Source organism: Dictyostelium discoideum (assembly GCF_000004695.1).
Source record: "Dictyostelium discoideum AX4 chromosome 6 chromosome, whole genome shotgun sequence".
NCBI classification, from domain to species: Eukaryota; Evosea; class Eumycetozoa; order Dictyosteliales; family Dictyosteliaceae; genus Dictyostelium; species Dictyostelium discoideum.
In genome coordinates, this window is record NC_007092.3 from 3,501,688 (window position 1) to 3,521,687 (window position 20,000).

At 22.3% G+C, this 20,000-nt stretch overlaps 8 protein-coding genes across 8 annotated transcripts in view; 4 read left to right on the plus strand and 4 right to left on the minus strand.

Moving 5' to 3' along the window:
• The window catches only part of gxcJ (RhoGEF domain-containing protein), a gene marked incomplete at both ends in the record, with an annotated part of 3,694 nt that extends 893 nt beyond the window's left edge, over positions 1 to 2,801 (plus strand). The window contains 3 exons of the mRNA XM_628877.1: positions 1 to 1,608; positions 1,744 to 1,927; positions 2,019 to 2,801. The exon at positions 1 to 1,608 is cut by the window's left edge and continues 893 nt beyond it. Coding sequence (XP_628879.1) covers positions 1 to 1,608; positions 1,744 to 1,927; positions 2,019 to 2,801 — 2,575 coding nt within the window. The remainder of the gene's footprint in view (positions 1,609 to 1,743; positions 1,928 to 2,018) is intronic.
• Positions 2,802 to 2,970: 169 nt separating this feature from the next.
• DDB_G0293926 (hypothetical protein) lies at positions 2,971 to 4,467 on the minus strand (the record flags this gene model as incomplete). The annotated part of the gene is made up of 1 exon (XM_628878.1): positions 2,971 to 4,467. One exon carries the CDS (start codon positions 4,465 to 4,467, stop codon positions 2,971 to 2,973), a length of 1,497 nt encoding a protein of 498 aa, XP_628880.1.
• Positions 4,468 to 4,894: 427 nt separating this feature from the next.
• gxcZ (RhoGEF domain-containing protein) lies at positions 4,895 to 8,314 on the minus strand (the record flags this gene model as incomplete). The annotated part of the gene is made up of 4 exons (XM_001134487.2): positions 4,895 to 7,233; positions 7,308 to 7,388; positions 7,476 to 7,844; positions 8,017 to 8,314. The coding sequence occupies 4 exons, from the start codon at positions 8,312 to 8,314 to the stop codon at positions 4,895 to 4,897; spliced, it is 3,087 nt and encodes a 1,028-aa protein (XP_001134487.2).
• Positions 8,315 to 9,247: 933 nt separating this feature from the next.
• On the minus strand, positions 9,248 to 10,395 carry DDB_G0293930 (hypothetical protein; the record flags this gene model as incomplete). Its single annotated transcript, XM_628880.1, has 3 exons — positions 9,248 to 9,332; positions 9,426 to 9,976; positions 10,072 to 10,395. 3 exons carry the CDS (start codon positions 10,393 to 10,395, stop codon positions 9,248 to 9,250), a joined length of 960 nt encoding a protein of 319 aa, XP_628882.1.
• A 582-nt stretch (positions 10,396 to 10,977) lies between these two features.
• On the plus strand, positions 10,978 to 14,048 carry pakE (PAKL subfamily protein kinase; the record flags this gene model as incomplete). The annotated part of the gene is made up of 4 exons (XM_628881.1): positions 10,978 to 12,048; positions 12,148 to 12,555; positions 12,640 to 13,857; positions 13,965 to 14,048. 4 exons carry the CDS (start codon positions 10,978 to 10,980, stop codon positions 14,046 to 14,048), a joined length of 2,781 nt encoding a protein of 926 aa, XP_628883.1.
• Positions 14,049 to 15,734: 1,686 nt separating this feature from the next.
• coaA (actin binding protein) lies at positions 15,735 to 16,277 on the plus strand (the record flags this gene model as incomplete). Its single annotated transcript, XM_628883.1, has 2 exons — positions 15,735 to 15,808; positions 15,911 to 16,277. 2 exons carry the CDS (start codon positions 15,735 to 15,737, stop codon positions 16,275 to 16,277), a joined length of 441 nt encoding a protein of 146 aa, XP_628885.1.
• An 828-nt stretch (positions 16,278 to 17,105) lies between these two features.
• On the plus strand, positions 17,106 to 18,396 carry DDB_G0293980 (hypothetical protein; the record flags this gene model as incomplete). Its single annotated transcript, XM_628884.1, has 4 exons — positions 17,106 to 17,170; positions 17,244 to 17,810; positions 17,936 to 18,229; positions 18,330 to 18,396. 4 exons carry the CDS (start codon positions 17,106 to 17,108, stop codon positions 18,394 to 18,396), a joined length of 993 nt encoding a protein of 330 aa, XP_628886.1.
• Positions 18,397 to 18,623: 227 nt separating this feature from the next.
• DDB_G0293934 (NDT80/PhoG-like protein) overlaps positions 18,624 to 20,000 on the minus strand; it is a gene marked incomplete at both ends in the record, with an annotated part of 5,397 nt that continues 4,020 nt past the window's right edge. Inside the window, one exon of the mRNA XM_628885.1 lies at positions 18,624 to 20,000. This exon is cut by the window's right edge and continues 1,930 nt beyond it. Within this exon, the coding sequence (XP_628887.1) occupies positions 18,624 to 20,000 (1,377 nt within the window).

A 20,000-nucleotide genomic window follows, 5' to 3' on the forward strand; every position in this document is an offset into this window, starting at 1 on the left:
TAATAATAATAATAATTATAAACCAACAATAACAAGTAGTCAAACCCAACCCTCGCTTATGGAAAATAGTAAAGATATCGACAAAAAAGAAAAAATACCTTCAAATATTAATAATAATAGAAGCACCACTATTATTTATAAATATCAAGAAGATAATAGTGAAGATTATACGGATGATGGTGATTTTGAAGAGTTTCAAATAAACTCTAATCTAACCTCAGAATCATCATCAATTGATTCTTTAATAATAAAGGATGGAGTAATAGCAACAACTGTGACATCATCAACAATAAATTGTATTAATGACAATAACTTTGATCCTGATCAATTATCATCATCGACATCATCAATAAAGAAACCAAAATTATTCTATTCCATAACTAAAAAGAAATTAGTAAGTCAATCACCACCGCCACCACAACCACCATTTTTAGCTTCAGCTTCATCATCATCAACAACAACAATAACAACAACAGATTCTCTTGAAAAATCAATTAAAGATTCAACACCAATAGCTACGACATTGGTTAATGATTATCAAAATCAAAATCAAAATTTAAATAATGAATCGGCAGCTTCATCATCATCATTATCAACAACAACAACAACAACAACAACAACAACAACAACAACATTATTACCAGATTCTCAAACCAATTTAAATAATTTAATATTTATTGAAAAGTTAAATAATGATTTATCTGGTAGTATTGAAACTTTGAATAATAGTTTAAATAATAGTTTAAATAGCTTAAATTCCAGTTTTAATTTTAGATTAAATTTAAATTCAATTACAAATAATGAAGATAAAAGACTTTCAAACTCATCATTATTGGATGAAATAATTGATGCATTTCCATCTCCACCTTCAAAGAATCCTTACATTTCAGTTTTAAATACTAGTGGTGGTATAGGTAGTAATAGTAACAGTAGTAATAATAATAATAGTAACAGTAATAATATAACAAATAGTAATAGTTCAAGTTTCAGTAAAAAGAATAGTAATAATAATAATAATTATCAACCAGTTATTTCACTACCAATTCCTATTGTTAATCATCAACAACAGCAACAACAACAACAATTACAAACAGCTGCAATTTTAGGTAATAATAATATTAATTTTATTCAAAATCCATCATCGACATCGACAACGACAACGACTACGACTGCTTCTACTACAACTATTTTAATTAAATCTGATCATAGAACCAATTTAATAAAAGAGATTTTAACAACTGAATTAGATTATGTTAACGATTTAGAGACCATTATTAATGTTTTTTGTAAACCACTTAGAGATTTTATATCAAATGAAGATAGTGCAAGTATTTTTTCAAATATTGAGCAAATTTGGCAAATTAATAAACAACTCTATGAGAATTTAATTTCAAATACTTTAACTATTGGTCAAGTTTTTTCAAATATGTCTGATTCATTAAAAGTTTATTCTGTATATTGTAATTATCATCAAAAATCTTTGGATAGTTTAAATCAATTATTAAAAACTCCTCAAAATGAATCTTTTTTTGATCAATTATTAAGTAAACCTGAATTAAGAGGAATGGGTCCTCATTCATTTTTAATTAAACCTGTTCAAAGAATTTGGTAATTATCTTAAATATATATATATTTTTAAAAATTTTATTTTATTATTATTATTATTATTATTATTATTATTATTGATATTATTATTATTATTATTAACACTTTGATATATTTATTTAAAATTTTTTACTATAGTAAATATCCATTATTATTAAAAGAATTATTAAAAGCTACAGCAGAGGATCATTTTGATTATCCACAATTAATACTTGCTGTTGAAAAAATTGAAAAAATTGTTGGTACAATAAATAGTCAAAAGAAAGAAATGGAAACTTGGCAAAGAACAATGCAATTAATTCAAAATTTAAAAGGTGCTGATGTAAGTATAATTATAATTTTAAATTTTTTATTTAACTTTTTTTATTTATTAATCATCTTTTTTTTTTTTTTTCTTTTTTCTTTTTTCTTAGAATTTACAATTATTAGCAGCAAATAGGCATTTAATTTTAGAAGGATCATTACATTTAGTGATTGGATTCACAGAGAATGCAGAGAAAAAGAATTCAAGTTTAAAATTTAAAAAAGGTGTTTACTTTTTATTTAATGATTTATTTTTGTTTACAAAACAAAAAGGTACAACTTATAAACTATTATTTTATACTCAATTGGATAATGTTTTAATTCATGCAAATGTTTCAAATTGTTTCCCTGCTGATAAGAGTGTATTCTCTTTAGTTGAAATTGGTGTTGGTGGTAGAAAATGGACATTTTGTAATACAAATTCAAATAGTAGTAATATTAGTAATAGTGGTAATAGTAGTGGCATTATTAATAGTAGTAGTAGTAGTAGTGGTAGTTGTAGTAATGGCGGTAATAGTAGTGGATATAATAATTTAAATAATACATGCGGTATATATAGCGGTAATAGTAATAATAATAACAATAATAATAATAACAATAATAATATATTTTCTACTATTCAAAAATTAATTGAAAAAACATGGGAGGATAAATTCATGGGACAAAGTAGCGTTTCACATAGATTAAGTATCCCATCGACAAGTTCTCCAAATAATGGTGCTTCTTTGAATGGTAATAGTAGTAGTAATAGCAGTAGTACTTCAATATCAACAGTTGGTTCTCCAAATGTTACTTCAGCTGCAAAACAACAACAGCAACTACAACAGCAACAACAATCTTCAAAGAAAAGAAATAGACGTCTAGTAAAAAGTTTAGTTAATATTAAAACATAATTAAATTTTTCTTTTAAAAAAAAAAAAAAAAGTTATTTTGTGTTTTCATTTTAAATATGTATATATCATGGAGAAAAAAAAAAAAAAAAAAAAAAAAAACCAAACTAAATATATTATATAATAAAAAAAAAAAAAAAAAAAAACCAATTTAAAAATTAATTATTTTATTTTAAAATGTTATTGATTGAGGTAGTAAAGTTTCATTTAAAGATTGATCAAAAGAATTACCAATTATAAGTTTTTCTATTGTTTTTGGTAATTGAAAATTTATTGGTTTATCAAAATCACCAATTAATTTTAAAACTTTTAATTTTTCAGGAATAAATCCTTTAGATATTGATTGATTTGATTTTATTACTAATATTTCAACACTTTCTGGTATAAAATAATTGGAATTAAATTGAAAACCATAATATTTTCCAAATTTTAAATATTTAATTGAATTTGGGAAAACATAATTCTCAACGATTTTATTACAATTAATTGTTAATTTTTTAATACTTGTTGGTATTGTTATTGATTGAATTGTAATTGACTTATTAAAACGAATACCAAGTTTTAAATTTTCAATTGTATTTGGAAGATTAATATGTTGAATTGATCTGTGGATTTTACAATTTAAAATTAATTTATTTAAAGAGGATGGAAAAAAATTTAAATCTTGAAATTTATAAATATTTTCAAAATTCCAATCGTAATCTACAAGTTTAAGATATGTTATTGAATTTGGTAAAACGTTTGGTTGAACTATTATTTTAGAAACAATTAGAATTAGAGTACTCAAGTTTGGTGGGAACATATCCCTTGTTAGAGAAGTTTGTTTTTTATTTGAATAATTTAAACTTAACCAAGTTAAATTCTCAAATGAATTAATTGGTAATATGAATTTTGGAATTAAATGACTAATATCTAGTTTTTTTAATGTCAAAGGTAATGAATTTAATTGAAAAACGATTTCATTTTCGTCATTAAAATATTTCTCTGAAGTTGTTAGAGTTAAACTTTCCAATTGATTAGGTAAACAATCGCTTTTAAATATTAATAATAGTTTCATTAAATGAAGTGATAAATGCTTTATATGATTTGGTAAATCGTTTGCTTTCAATTCTGTATTACCATTATACCAATATGGTCCCAAATCAAGTGATGTTAAACTAGTTGGAATTGATAACCATTTTGATAAATTATGATTTGGACATCTGAAAATTGATAATGATTTTATATTATTTGGAATTATAACTTTTCTTTCAGGTGGCAAATCATCAGACTCGTTTTGTTCATATCTATCACCTCTTATAAAAGTTGCATTTATAACAGTTTCAACTGAAGTTGGAAATAGTAATAATCTGGTTATCTTATTATTATATCTTGGATATGTAAATTTCTTTAATCCATTTGATAATTGTGATTCTATTGGTTGTTCACACTTATATTTATCATATAAAATCGAAATTGAATGTAGACTTTTTGGAAAATCTTCACCTGAAATAAATTCACCTGTACCATCATAAATAACTGTTTTATAATATTCTATATATGGGAAATCTCTAATATCCTCAACTCTATCTATCGCAACAGTATCGTAATTTTTAAAAAATCTAATAAACCTAAATATTATTCTATTAATAAAAATATTCCTCCAAACTTTAAAAAATAATTTATCCATAATAATTTAAAATTAAATTTAAATAATGAAAAAAAAAAAAAATTTGTTTTTATTATTATGATGGCTAGTTAAATGTTTTTGCTTGGATATTGGTGACTTGATTAAAACAAATTAAAAAAAAAAAATTAAAAAAAATTGAGAAAACAAGAAAAAAAACAATAAAATTTTACATTTTTTTTTTTTATTAATAAAAAATGATAGCAAAACAGTAGGATTTGGAATGTTCTCCCTAAACAATAAAAAGATAATAGATTTAAAAAAGTATTGAAAAATAAAAATTAATTAAAATTGTTTTATTTTTTATGATTTTTTTTATTTATTTATTTTTTTTTTTTTTTTTTTTTTTTTTTGGTTATTTTTTATTTTTAAAAAAATAAGGATCTATATTACAATTGTATTGATTTTGTTTAAATTATTATTTTATTATTTAATATAATTTTAAAATGAACTTCTTTTGATTTTGACGCCATTTTGGTAATTTATAAAATTCAGATCTATTTTGACCAAATAATCTCTTAAAATCTTGGTTGTTAAGGTAAGACTCTAATTTAAATACATCATAAGCTCCAGATTTTTTATTTGCAACAATGGTTTCATATGGGATGTAGGTGAAATTTGGATCGTCAATATTCATTTCATCATTATCATCACCAGTTTTTAAATCACTATGTGAATTTAAATCTGAAAAATGATTATCATCACCATCACTATCAATGGTTACAGAGGTTATTGAATTTGAAGAACTTGTTCTTTGTGAAACTGATAATGGTGATGATTCATATGTTCCTTCACTACCATTTGGATGTTGATTAACAATTGCTGGTGATGATGATAATTGTGATGTTTGTGATTGTTTTTGTGAATTTGATTTTGTTGTTGTTGGTGGTGTTGTTGTTGGTGGTGTTGTTGTTGGTGGTGGTGTTGTTGTTGGTGGTGGTGTTGTTGTTGTTGGTGGTGGTGGTGTTGGTGTTGCTGTTGTTGTTGTTGTTGTTGGTGTTGGTGTTGGTGTTGTTGTTGTTGTTGTAGTTGAAGATGGTTGTTGTGATAATGTTTGTTCATTATTTTCATCTAATGATACTTTACCTTTTCTTTTTAAAGTAAAATGACCAGTAATCTTTGAAATTGTTGAAACTGATTTTGATCTCGTTCTTTGTTCTTCAAATGTTGGTGGTGGAGTTATTGAACCATCATCGTTATTATTTCCAGTTTGTAAAGAAGAGCCACCATCATCAGGACCTAATAAATTATCAAATTTCTTTTTACGAGTTAATCTTGGTCTACCATTTATAACATTATCAGCTTCATCACAACTTGTATTTGAAGGTGATTCAATTGGTGGTGTTGATGAAGTAGAATTTGGTTGTTGTAATGAAGCTGATAATTCACTTGGGTGAATAGTTTTTCTTTTTTGAAATAATGTATTAAAAATTGAAGGTGATGAAGGTGGAGAAGAAGAAACATTACCATTTCTTGGTGAACTATTATTTGAATTATTATTTGAACCATTACCATTTGCTGCTGATGCTGTAGTTGGAATATTTGTTGCTAAACTTTGTTGTTGATTACCATTATTATTATTATTATTATTTTGAGCAATCATTGATTTAGATAAAGTTTTTCTACTTGAAGTTGAAATACCACCACCTATATTAGTACTACCACCAATACTAGTATTTAACATTATTTTAACAGATTCATCAACATCAGAATTTATAGTTTTTCTATTCTCTCTTAATTGATTAATTAATTTATTGATTTCACTTTTTAAATTTGATTTTTCTAATTCATTTTTACAATAAATAGTATAAACCTCTAATTGATCTTGTTGATTAAAATATTGAATTATTATAATTGGTTTTTCAGGTTCACTATCATTATGATTTATAGAATTTTGAAGTTGTAATTGTTCCTGTTGTTGTTGTTCTTTATCATGATGATCATCATCTAAAACTATTGAATTTGAAAGATCAATTATACCATTAAATCTAACTTTTTTATTATTTGAAGATCTTGGTGTACCCATAATTATAATATCATTAAATAGATAAATGATTGAATCTTGTTTCTTTTTTGGATTTACAAATAGAAATTCTTTAATAAAGAAACGACTTGGTTGAAATAAATTATTTGGTATTGATTTACCAACTAAATTTGAAAGGATTTCAGTAAACTTTTGAAAATTTTCAACTTTTCTTTTACGTTCATTTAAAAAGGTAGCAATACTTTTAATTTTTTCGACAGCTTCTTTCAATGGTTGATAATCTGGATGATCAGTCCATGTATTTTTAACCAATTCTGTCAATAATAGGAAATATCTTGGTACACGTTGAATTGGTAAAATTAAGAATGAATCAATCTCTGATCCACCAATCTCTGGTCTATTATTAACTTCATTCATCATTGAATTGAATTTATCGGAATTCTTTTTAAGATCTTTAATTGCTGCGATTGAATTATCATAATTTTCAACATAACTACTATAAACCTTTAAAAATGATGAAATCGATAAAAACATATCACTTAATTTCGTATAAATCTTCCAATTGTTACCACATCTTTTCTCTAATTCCTCTAAAAATGTTTTACCAAAATTATATATAATTATTATATCACTAAATATCATTCTACTTTGTTCTTTACTTATAATCTCTTTTTGTAATAATGGTTCCATATAAAATTTTATACATATATTTAAATTTTTAACATAATCTGTTTCTGTTTTTAATATTTCATCTGTAATTTTTTTTCTATGTATTATATTTCTTTCTAAAATTTAAAATAAATAATTATTATTTTTTATAAAAAAATTGAATAGAAAAAAAAAAAAAAAAAAAACTTACTTAATTTTAAATAAACTTGTCTAACTTTATAACCTTTCCATAATGCTTGAAAATATAAAAATCCTTTTTCACATTTTTTATCTATTATTTTAAATTGTAAAAAAAAAAAAATTAATATTTTTTTTTTTTTTTTTTTTTTTTTTAAAAAAAAATTAAATTTATATTTACAATCAACTTTATTACCAGATATTATTTCAATTTTCTTTTTAATTACTAATGTACCACCAGGTTTTTGTTTTTGATTAAAATTAAATTTAACATTACTTGAATAATCTTTAATTTGTGATAATAATAATTTTAAATTTACTAATTCATCTTCAGCTGGCATTCTAATTTGAACATTTGATGATTTTGGAAATTCAATTGTAAAATCTTTCTTTTCACATGCAAATCTTCCTAAACATGATAAACATTCAACAACTTTAACAATATTTTCACCTTTAAATAAATCATCTGTAAAAAATAATTTTTGTGGTGGAAATCCAAAATCTTTTAAACCTAATAAAAAGAATTCAATATTACCTCTAAATTCGAATCCCTAAATTTTAATTTATTTTTTTAATATATTTAAAAAATAAAATTAAAATTAATAATAATTCAAATTTTATTAAAAAAAAAATAAAAAAAATATTATTGAAAAAAAATCACACTTGTCTTATTCCAAAAAAAATAAGATTTTTTTTTTTTTTTTTTTTTTTTTTTTTTTTACCCCCAAATTTTGATTTATAAACGATTGATGGGACAGTATTTTCTTGAATTACATTAATTAAATCCCATAAAATTACACCATTTTTTAAAGCATCAAAAAGATTTGTTTGAATTTTAACACCTAAAACTTTTTCTAACCATTCTTTTACTAAAATTTCTGTTTTTAAATAACTTTTAACTTTTTCATCAGATACAAATCCGATATTATTTATTAATTTAAAATTTGAAACACCTCTTAAAAATGTTGGTCTTTTTAATCCTTCACCATTAGATATAGCGTTATCTTCGCCTCTATGCATTTTTTATTATTTTTTTTTTTTTCCTGTATCTTTTTTTTTTTTTTAATTTTTTTTTTTTTTTTTTTTTTTTTTTAATCAAAGATAAAAAATAAAAAAAAAAAAAGAAAAAAGAAAAAAAAATTAAAAAAAAAAAAAAAAAAAAAAATTGAATGATTTTTTGGTTTTTGATTCTGTTTTTTCAAATAAAAAAAATAAAAAAAATTTTTGAATCTTGGCAACCACAAGGTTTAACTTTGTTTTTTTTTTAAAAAAAAAAAAAAGAATTTTGAAAAATAAAATAAAATAATTTATTTTAATAAAAATAAAATAAAATAAAAAAACCCCCAAATTTGGAAGGGGGTTTTTTTTTTTTTTTTTTTTCCACCCTCCATAATTTGGGGGTTAAAAACAATAGAAAAAAACCCCCCCGGGGAACCCAATTTTTTTTTTTTTTTTTTTTTTTAAAAAAAAAATTTTTTTTTTTTTTTTTTTTAAAAAAAATTTTTTTTTTTTACACTTAAATTATTATAAAAAATAAACTCCTAGATTTTAAGGAATTTGTCATTGCCAAAAAAAAAAAAAAAAAAAATTGGGTTAAAACAAAATTTAAATTTAAAAAATATATTTTCAAAACACTATTTTGTGATCATTAGAAATAAAAACCACAGCTTTCATCGCTACTAATACCAAAATTTGTTTTTTTTTTTTTTTTAATCATTTTATTTTGTTTTATTTTATTTTATTATTTTATTATTTTTTTCTTCTTCCAATTAATGACATCCAATCTTTTCTGATTTTTTTTTCCATTTTACTCCAAATATTAGCAAAAATATTAAGGATTGGAATAACATAAAAATTAAATTGAGATCTTGATTTCTTTTGATTATTTTATTTAAAAAAAAAAGATTGAAAAAAAAAAAAAAAAAAAGATTTTTTTTAAAAAAAAAAAACAGATTAAACAATTTCCAATAAAGGTTCAATTTTCTTATTTTGTTTTCCAGGATGTTGTAATGTTGGTAATGCAAATGTAAACCAATTACTATAATTTATATATTAAAATTTGAAATTTATTTGTGTTAATAATAAAAATAATAATAAAATCATTTAAAAAAATTAAAATAGTGATACATACAAATTATTATTATTATTATTATTATTATTATTAGCTTTAAAGAATTGTTTAAAATTTTGTAAGACACCAAAATCATAAGGATTTTTATAAATTTCACCTCTTGCTTTTGCTTTTTTAGATTGAGTTCTATTATGAAGGAATTCGATTGTAGTTTGATTTGAAAGTATTAAATAAATTTGCCAACCTAATAAACCACCCAATGCAAATGCTATCGTTAGTGTGATAACGAATGACATTAACATTGAAAACGGTATATAACCACTCTCACTATTGAATACATGTGGATAGGATAATATACAAACATAAACACATGATATCCAAAGATAAACTAAAAATAACATAAAGTATCGATGATTATTTGCTCCAACACAATTATTAACCCATGGACAATGATGATCCATTTTTAAAACACATGTACCACATAATTGACAATGATGAGTTCTCTCTTCTTTTGGTAATCTACAATGTATACAAAATCTATATGTCTCTGATCTCTTTATAGTTTTAATACTTTTAAATTCTATTATTTTCTCTTCTGAATAATCTGATTCCTAATTAAATTATAAATATTATTATTATTATTATTATTAGTTTTAAAGTTGAATATTTTAATAATAATTATAGTAATAATAATAATAATAATTACCCTTGGTGGATGACCTGGTGAAGTTATAATTGTTAAAGCATAATTGAATGCAACATTAAATAATAAGAAAAATGATAATGAATAATGAAATAAACTATATAAAAATAAATATGTATGGCTAGTTGTGCTTGTATCATCTATTTTATCAGTTGTTCCATCATCATTTCTATGTGTAGGTGAAATTAATGTGGGTAATATTATTACAAAATGAACTACTGCTATTGAACCAATTAATAATGTTGCAAATATTACAAATAATGGTCCTACTAATTTTAATAAAAATTGTAATACATGTTCAACTCTTTCTAAAAAGGTTGTTGTCATGATTTATTTATTTATTTATTTATTTTATTTATTTATTTATTGTTTAAATTCTAGTGTTATGGTGTGCGTATGCGTTTGCGTGTGTTTTTTTGTTTTTTTTTTTTAATTTTTTTTTTTTTTTTAAATTTTTTTTTTTTTTTTTTCTTTGGTGATGTTTTAGGTAAGATAATTATTTTATTATTTACTTGAAAATGAAAAAAAGTAAATAAACAACTAAAACTAAACAAAACAAAATAAAATAAAAAACGAATTTTTTTTTTTTTTTTTTTTTATTAAATGAATTTAATATGTATTTTAATTTCTTTAAATTTCAGACTAATGGCTTTTAAATTAAAAAATAAAAAAAAAATTAAAAAAATAAAAAAAAAAAATAAAAATCTTTTTTTTTTTTTAGAAAAAACCACCCTAACTTTTTTTTTTTTTTTTTTTTTTTTTTTTTTTTTTTGCAACTCTCTTTTGTTTTGGAAAAAAAAAGAAAAAAGAAAAACAGAAAAATAAAAAAAAAAGAAAAAAAAAACCAAAAAAAAAAAGAAAAACAAAAAAAAAAAAAACAAAAAACAAAAAAAAAAGTTGTACAAAGGGATGGAAGAGGATAAGGACTCAGATACCCTCCAAATTTTAAATGATATAATTAATAATGAACCAAATTTAGAAATTTATGTAAAATCCAAAAATAATAATTACATTTCAAGCAGAGAATTGCCAACGCAAGATTCATCAACCAAAACTTCAAATATTACTACGCCAAATAATAATAATAATAATAATAATAATAATAATAATAATAATAATAATAATAATAATAATAATAATAATAATAATAATAATAATAATAATAATAATAATAATAATAATAATAATAATAATAATAATAATAATAATAATAATAATAATAATAATAATACACCAACATCATTAAATTCATCATGGAAGTCAGTTGTACCAAAAAGAAAAATTGATACATCTAGTGGTGCTATTTTGAATAATAATAATAATGTCGGATCCCCGAATAATCAATCAACATCACAAACAAATCATCAGCAACCACCACCACAACAATTACAACAACAACAATCATTATCATCAACATCCACACCATCAATATCACCACCAATGTTATCACCATCAAGAAGGAATGTGACATCACCCAATTTGACAAGGAGTGATCCAACAGTACCAATTACCAACTCAAGACCAACATCACCACTTACACCACCACTTTCTCCACAATTTCAATTAAATAATTTAAATTTTGATGATAATAATGATCATTCAACCACCACCACTAATAATAACAATAATAATAATAATAATAATAGCAATAATAATAATAATAATAATAGACCAAAATTAATGAGAGAAAATTCAATAAATAAAAGATCTTCATTACAAACTTTACCAGTATCTTCCTCCTCTTCTTCATCGGCAGAAGATGAAATATTAATAAAGGTTTGGTTACCAATGGAATATACTGGTCAACTTTATAAAGTTAGAAAATTTAGTGGTGGTAGTTCAACTTTAAAAGTATCATCAATGCTAAATTCACAACTATCGCCAATGTATCAATCACCAAAAAATAAATTATTTTTAAATAATGAAGAAAAACCAATACCAAGTCATTTAACTTTAAAAGATTTATCTTTATCAAAATATGTATGTATGCAAAATAATAATAATAATAATAATAATAATAATAATTTAATTATTAATATCAATATGGAAATAAATAAATAAATCTAATAATTATTATAGGATATTTTATATTTAAGAAGAGAACCTGAATATGAATTAATTATACCATCATCACCACAATGTGGATCACTTGTTATGGATAAAGATATTAAAATTGATGATATGTTAATAAAGATTGAACATTGGTTAAAGGATATTTTAGATCATGCACCACATAGTACCTCACAACAACAACAACAACAACTACAACAACAACCAATTTTACATGTTGATAAACATGAATACTTTACATCATTAGAGGATCAACAATTAATGAGTGGTCATATTACAAATAGTTCACAATATACTTTATTAAAGAAATTATCAGTGCCAACTTCAAATAGTCGTCAAACTGGTAAAATGTCAAGAGGTTATTATCTTAGATTATATGATCAAAAACCAATTTCAAATTATGGTATTAAAATTAAAGTAAGTTTTTTTTTTTTCCAATAAAATTATAATAATAACAAATTTTAATAATTATTTTTTTTTATTTATTTATTTTTTCTTTAGGATACATTAATATTTAAAAAAAAGATATTAAACAGAGGATTATCAATTGATGATGCAGAAGGTGGAATTGAAATTACTGTATTATATTCACCATTATCAATGTTACCAACTACATCTGATTTAGATTTTGAAAAAGAATTAAAAGAAAATCAACAACAACTTAATAATAATAATAACAATAATAATAATAATAATAATAATAATAATAATAATAATAATAACAATAATAATAATATAACAACAACCACTACTACTACTACATCATCATTAATTAATCAAACAAATGAAATTTTATTACCAAATTTAATAAAAATTGATAATACATCATTATTACAAGATATAAAGAATGAAAAAAAGAAGAGAAAGAGCAAGAGAACACCATCATCAGTTGGTTTACCATTCAATATTATTCATAAGACTCATGTTGATTTCGAATATAAATGGTCGGGTACATCAGTTGAGGATACATTTGAATTTAAAGAGAAATTAGGACAAGGTGGATATGGTGCTGTATTTAAAGTTTTACATAGGGAAACTAATTTTCCATTGGCTATTAAAGTATTATCAATTACACCAACTAGAATTAAAGATATTGAGAAGGAGATTGACCTATTGAAGAAATGTCGTTGTCCAAATGTACTCTCTTATTATGGTTCAATCAGTTCTAAACTTACTGAACTTTGGATTCTTATGGATCATTGTGCAGTTGGTAGTATCAATGATATGATGAAGATTTGTTGTGACACTTTGGACGAGGAGCAAATCGCCGTTGTTACATTAAATGTTTTGAATGGGTTAGGCTATCTTCATTCAAAGGGTATAGTTCATTTGGATGTGAAGGCTGCTAATATTCTATTGACTGAAGATAAACAAATTAAAATCGCTGATTTTGGTGTTTCTCAACAATTACAAACTGAATATGGTCAAGCAAATGTTTACATTGGTAGTCCACTCTATATGGCACCCGAGGTAATACTAAAGGCTCCTTACAATTCAAAGGCTGATATTTGGTCTCTAGGTATCACTTTGATTGAATTGGCTGAAGGTAGACCCCCAAATAGAGGTCTAAGATCAATGAATCAATTGGTTGAAATTCCAAATATGCCACCTCCAAAATTATCAAATCCAAAAGATTGGTCACCTTGTTTCAATAATTTCTTGGCAACTTGTTTAGTAAAAGATCCTGTTCAAAGACCTTCTGTTATTGATTTATTATCTGTAAGTTTTTTTTTTTTTTTTTTTTTTTTTTTTTTTCTTTTCTTTTCTTGGAACATATATTTTACTAATTCTTAATTTTTTTAAAAAAAAAAAAAAAAAAACTATAGCACGATTTCATAAAGAATGCAAAGACTACAGAAGTTTTATCGAATTTAGTTAAACAAACATTATCTTCAAGACAATCAATATAATTTTTATAAACCTATTCCATTTAACTTTTTTTGTACAGGAAAAAAAAAAAAAAAGTATTTTGTATATATCATTTTATTTATCTCTCTTTTGAAAAAAAAAAAAAAAAAAAAAAAATCAATTGTTACTGTATTTTAAATTTACTTATTGTCAGACAGTTTTTATTTCTTATTTCAAAAAAATCTTTTAAGAAAAAATAAAGTTTTGATTTCTTAATATACTATTTTTAATTTTTTTTTTTTTATTTTTTATTTTTGTTTAGGTTTCTAAGCTTATCTGTATTACTCTTTTTATTTTTAATTTTTTTTTTTTTTTTTAATTTTGAATTTTACTTGTAAATTATAATCTATAAAGGTTATTAAATATAATAGATCACTATAATAAATCTTCAAATAAACACATAATATAATTTTTTTTTTTTTTTTTTTTTTTTTATTTTTTTTTAACAACAGGGGAGATTTTTATTTTTGGTTTTTCCAACAAGAGAAAATATTAATTGTCTATATACTTTTTTTATATCTTCATTTGTACTCCACTAAATATGAACCACTTTTGATTAAAGTTTGTTTTTTAAAAACTAGTTTTCCAAACAAGTATCCCTTACTATTTGCAATCATTTGTAGAACCATTTCCAATTAATTAGTTGAGTTTCTAAAACTACTATTATCGAACATAATCAAAGTAACTAATTAATTTCACATTTTAAAAAAAAAAAAAGAAAAAAAATTAAAAAAATAAAGATTTATTTTTTTAGAATAGTAAAAAAAAAAAAAAATAAAAAATAAAAAATTATTTTTTGAACAATATTTATATAATATAATTCTTTCTGAAAATCATTATTAAAAAAAAAAAAAAAAATAATTAATAAAAATAATATATATAAAGATAATCTATATTTATTTATTATTAAAATTATTTAATCATAGATTATTATGATAATTAGATAACAAATCTTCAAATATATAAACACATAATATAACCACCGTGGTGAGTTAAATATTATCATAAATAATTTACCACAGTGGGTTAAATTTGGAAACCAAAGGCTAAAAAAAAAAAAAAAAAAAAAAAAAAATAATATAATTAAAAAAAAAAAAAAATACCTTAATAAATAAGTGAAAAAAATAAAAAAAAATCAAAATTAATAATTTAAACAGTTCCCAAAATATCTCCTAAAAAATGGAAAAAAAAAAAAAAGGAAAAAAAAAAATAAAAAAAAAAAAAAAGTGAAAAAAATAAATGGAAAAACTGCCTTTATCTATTTTTATTTATAAAAAATTAAATAATAAATAAATTTTATCAAAATTTTGTATTTTGTGATGTTAGTGTGTGTCATAATTGGAATATTGAAAAAAAAAAAATAAAAAATAAAAAAAAAAAAAAAAAGAATTAATTAATGATTAATCATATGACTAACATTATATTTTCAATTTTTTTTTTTTTTTTTTTTTTTTTCCAACCCCCCAAAAGGGACCCATTTTTTTTTTTTTTTTTAAATAAAATTTGGGGCCCCCCACAGTGGAATAATTTTAAATTTTTTTTTTTTTTTTTTTTTTTTTTAATTTTTTTTTTTTTTTTCAAAATTTTTTTTTCTTCATATAAAAATAAATTTTCCAATTCATTTTTTTTTTTTTTATTCAACTGTATATTATTATAACTCTTTATTTGTATTTTAAACTAATTTCACAATGGCCGATGTTTCCTCCACAGAATTAAAAGCTGCTTACGACGAAGTCTTAGCTGATTCAAATGATACCAACTGGTAAATATTAATAATAATTATAATTATAATAATAATAATAATAAAAATATTTTTAAATAAATAAATATATTAATTTTATATTTATTTTATTTTAAAAAATAGGTGTTTATTCAAATACGAAGGTAAAAACAAAATCGTCTTATCCGGTAAAGGTAGCGGTGGTTTTGCTGAATTAGCCCAAGAAATCAACCAACCATCTGAACGTTTATATGCATACTTAAGAGTTGTATCTGGTGATGATGAATCAAAACGTTCAAAATTCGTTTTCATCTCATGGTGTGGTGAAGAAGTTGGTCCCCTTGCCAAAGCTAATGTCTCTGTCCACAAAGCTTCAGTCAAACAAGTCATCAAAAACATTGGTGTTGAAGTCCATTACACCGTCGCTGATGATCTCAATGAAGAAGAATTAATGACCAAAGTTCGTAAATCAAGTGGTGCTGATTACTCTGGTAACAAATCAACCAACTAAACGTTACACGCATCTAAAAATGTATACATATTTTAAAAAAAAAAAAATTAAAAACAAAACAAAAAAAAAAAAAAAAAAGTGTATCAATTATAATAGTAATAATAAATAATAATAATAGATAATATAAAAATATACACAAATTATATATTATACATATTTATAAACAAAAAAAAAAAAAAGTTGGTTAATATGGGCCTTCTTTATATATATTTATCTATTTATTTTTCTATTTAATAAAAAAAAAAATCTAAGTCAATTTTTTTTTTTTTTTTTTTTATCCACTTTTTTATGTGTGGAAATTTTTTTTTTTTTTTTAAAAAAAAGTAAAGATATTTTTTTAAAAAAAAAATATCTTTACCTTTCCTACCATTTTTTTGTTTTTTTATTTTTTTTAATAATAAAGGTAAAAAATAAAATAAAAAATAAAAAATGAAATAAAAAATGAAATAAAAAATAAAATAAATGAAATAAAAAATGAAATAAAAAAATATAATAAAAAAATTAAATGTATAAAATAATTTATTATATATCCCAAATAAATAATGTTAATTTTTATAATGAATATTGTTGGTGGTTTTTGGTATTGTTATTATAAAAAGTTGTTAAAAATATCAGATTTCTTTTTCAATCAGGTTATTTTTTTCAAATAAAAATTTCATTCTTACACAAAAACTTCCAACCGATCAAAAAAATTTTCATGAAATAAAAAAATATTTTTAGTTTTTTTTTTTTTTCATTTTTTTATTTTTTTTTTTTTATTTCATATACAATTTTCAGACCCCTTATTTTATTTTTTAAATAATAATAAAGCAAACGATCATCCATAAAATGTCAAGAAAAAATGGAATGTTTAATTGTCAACACATTTCAGATGAAGGAAAAGCTGGCCAATGGTAAAATCTATTTTTTATTTTTAGAAAAATAATTAGAGTTCTAATTTTTTTTTTTTTTTTTTTTTTTAATAAGGGAGATGAAATATTTACAATTAACAGAATCAAATTTAATTGTTAAAGAAAATGCTGATGATCATATTGTCAGAAGTACAATTCATCTTTGTGATATAGTTTATGTAGAAAGAGAGAGTAAATCAAAAACCTTATCATTGGATAAACAATCAAACACAATTGAAAATTTAGACGATTCAACAAATACTGGTCATGTTTCAGTTGAATTATCAGATTCACAGGAATCAATTTTAATACACATTAAAACTCGTTATAAATCTGAATGGAAAATTGAAATGGAATCAGAGGAAACTTATGAGGAATGGTATAATATTTTTAAAAGACACCAAGGTGTAATGAGAGAGATAGACATTAATCCTCCACCACCAAGAAGAAATCGTAAACCTAAATATACATTTAAAACTTTTTATGAAAATAGAGAATTATTAGGTGAAAGATGGATGCTTTTTGCATTCATAGCCTATACAATCATTTTAGTAATTTTATTTTCAGTACTTTGGACTAAATATGTTTTACCAGAAAAAAATATTGTTGAAATTGAATCTCAATGCTTTATTCATTCAGCAGAGTAATTATTCCAAAGTTTTTTTTTTCCAAGTTTACTAAAAGAAAAAAAAAAAAAAAATATTAACCGTTTTTTTTTTTTTTTTTTTTTTTTTTTTTTTTTTATATGTTACAAAATTAAAATTTTAGTGCTGTATATGTTTATAAAAGAAATTATGATTTAGAAATTTTAGTAACTTATCAATTAGAAAATGGTCAATTTTTAACAAATTTAATGTATCAATATTGTAGTGGTAATGGATGTCCAGATTTTATGGATGATAATTATAAAGTTGGCACAACTGTAACTTGTCATTATGATGAAGCTGATCCAAATTATGTATTTTTTGATCTTAGTCAAATGGTTAGAAAGAGATACACAATTACATTTGGTATTTGTGGTGGTCTACTTGGTCCTTGGTTAATAGTAGTTTTGGTTATAGGGTAAGTTTTACAATGATAATTTTAAAAAAAAAAAGAAAAAAAAAAAAAAAAAACAACTTTTTTAACTCTTTTTTTTTTTAATTTTTTATTTTTCTATTAGATTTTTATCAAGAAAGAAAATTGCTCAAATGTTTAAAGATTCTTGTTGTCCAGATGATGATGATTAGGAATTATGTAAAATAAAAAAAATAATAATAAAAAAAATATATTTAATAAATTTAAGTGGAAAAAAATAAATTTTTCAATTTTTTTTTTTTTTTTATTTATATATATAAAAAATACCAAAAAAAGATGGGAAATGAATTTTTTTTTAAAAAAAAAAAAAAAAGACAAACTAATAATTTTTATGTATAAATATATTTTTTTTTTATTTTTTTCATTTTCTTTCAATCATTTAAACTTCAATTGAATTAAATACAACATTAGTTGGAGTTGGAGTTGAATTAAATAAAGGACTATTTGAATTATGAGATTTTAATAAGATTGATGTATTATTTGAGTTTGTGCTATTTACTAAATTTGAATTTACAGAGTTAACCAAGTTTGATGAAGAGAGTGATCTTGTTTTGGCAGATGATGATGATTGTTTTTTACCCTTAATACCAATACTTTGAATGATCTCTTGAAGTGGAATTTCATGGAAATCCTTATGATTATTACTTGATGATTTTTTAAAGTCATCAATAAATGAGGATTTACTTGAGTCACTTAATCTTTCTTGATTATTATTATTAATATTATTATTACTATTATTTAATATATTATTAATTTGATTATTTTGAATATTATTTGGATTATTTATACCAATATTATTAATATTTGAATTATTTATTTTATCAGTTGTGTTAATACCACCATAATTTCTTTGTGAATTTAATTTTTCCATTTGAATTCTCTTTTTCTTTTTCTTTAACATATTATTATTTGCTTTTGCTTGATGTTGGTTGTAATCAACTCTAAAGCTACTAACATGGTCAGCCAAATTTTTATAACCATCAGCTTGCATTAACTTAATTCTTTCACGGAGATAACGTTTCTTTTCTCTATTTCTTTGTCTAAAGAAACCGACTAGAATACAAACTACAAAACCCATAACAATTAAAGCAGGAGCAATGATAAGGGCAGCCAATTCTGGAACGTAAAAAGTCATCAAAGAGAGAGCTAAAATAAAGATGATGGTAGCAACGAAATTCATTAGACCACTTACCCATTTGACACGAGTTGGAGAGAATAGATAGAAACTACCAATGATCCAACAAATTGGAATAAAGAAACCGAAAACAAACATTGTCCAAGCTGGACCAAAACCCATTAAACTACAATAGACACAAGATTCTTCGTTGTTATTGTTTGAACGTTCACTCTCTTCAGAGTGCATAAAATTGACCATATCTTGCATTCTTGTGAGAATAACATGTTTTTCACGAGAACCTTCAATTTTAACACGATCAAGATCACGATCAATCTTTACAATGTGATCTTTCTCTTTCTTTAAGGATCTACCAATTTGTTGAGTGGCACCAATATTTTCCAATAATAGTACACGATCATTTACAACCAAAAGATTTGGAACAGTGGTACCATCTTGTAGTTTTACTTCACCAGCGACTTTAACAGCATTTGGTAGTACTTCTTTAACCTCTTGAGCCAAGAAACCTTTTTCCTTTACAGTTGTACTCTCTTGAGTGGTACCATTATTATTTGGATCATCATAACCCATCATTTTCTTACGATCATAATCATAGATTTTCAAACGATTGATTTTATCCCA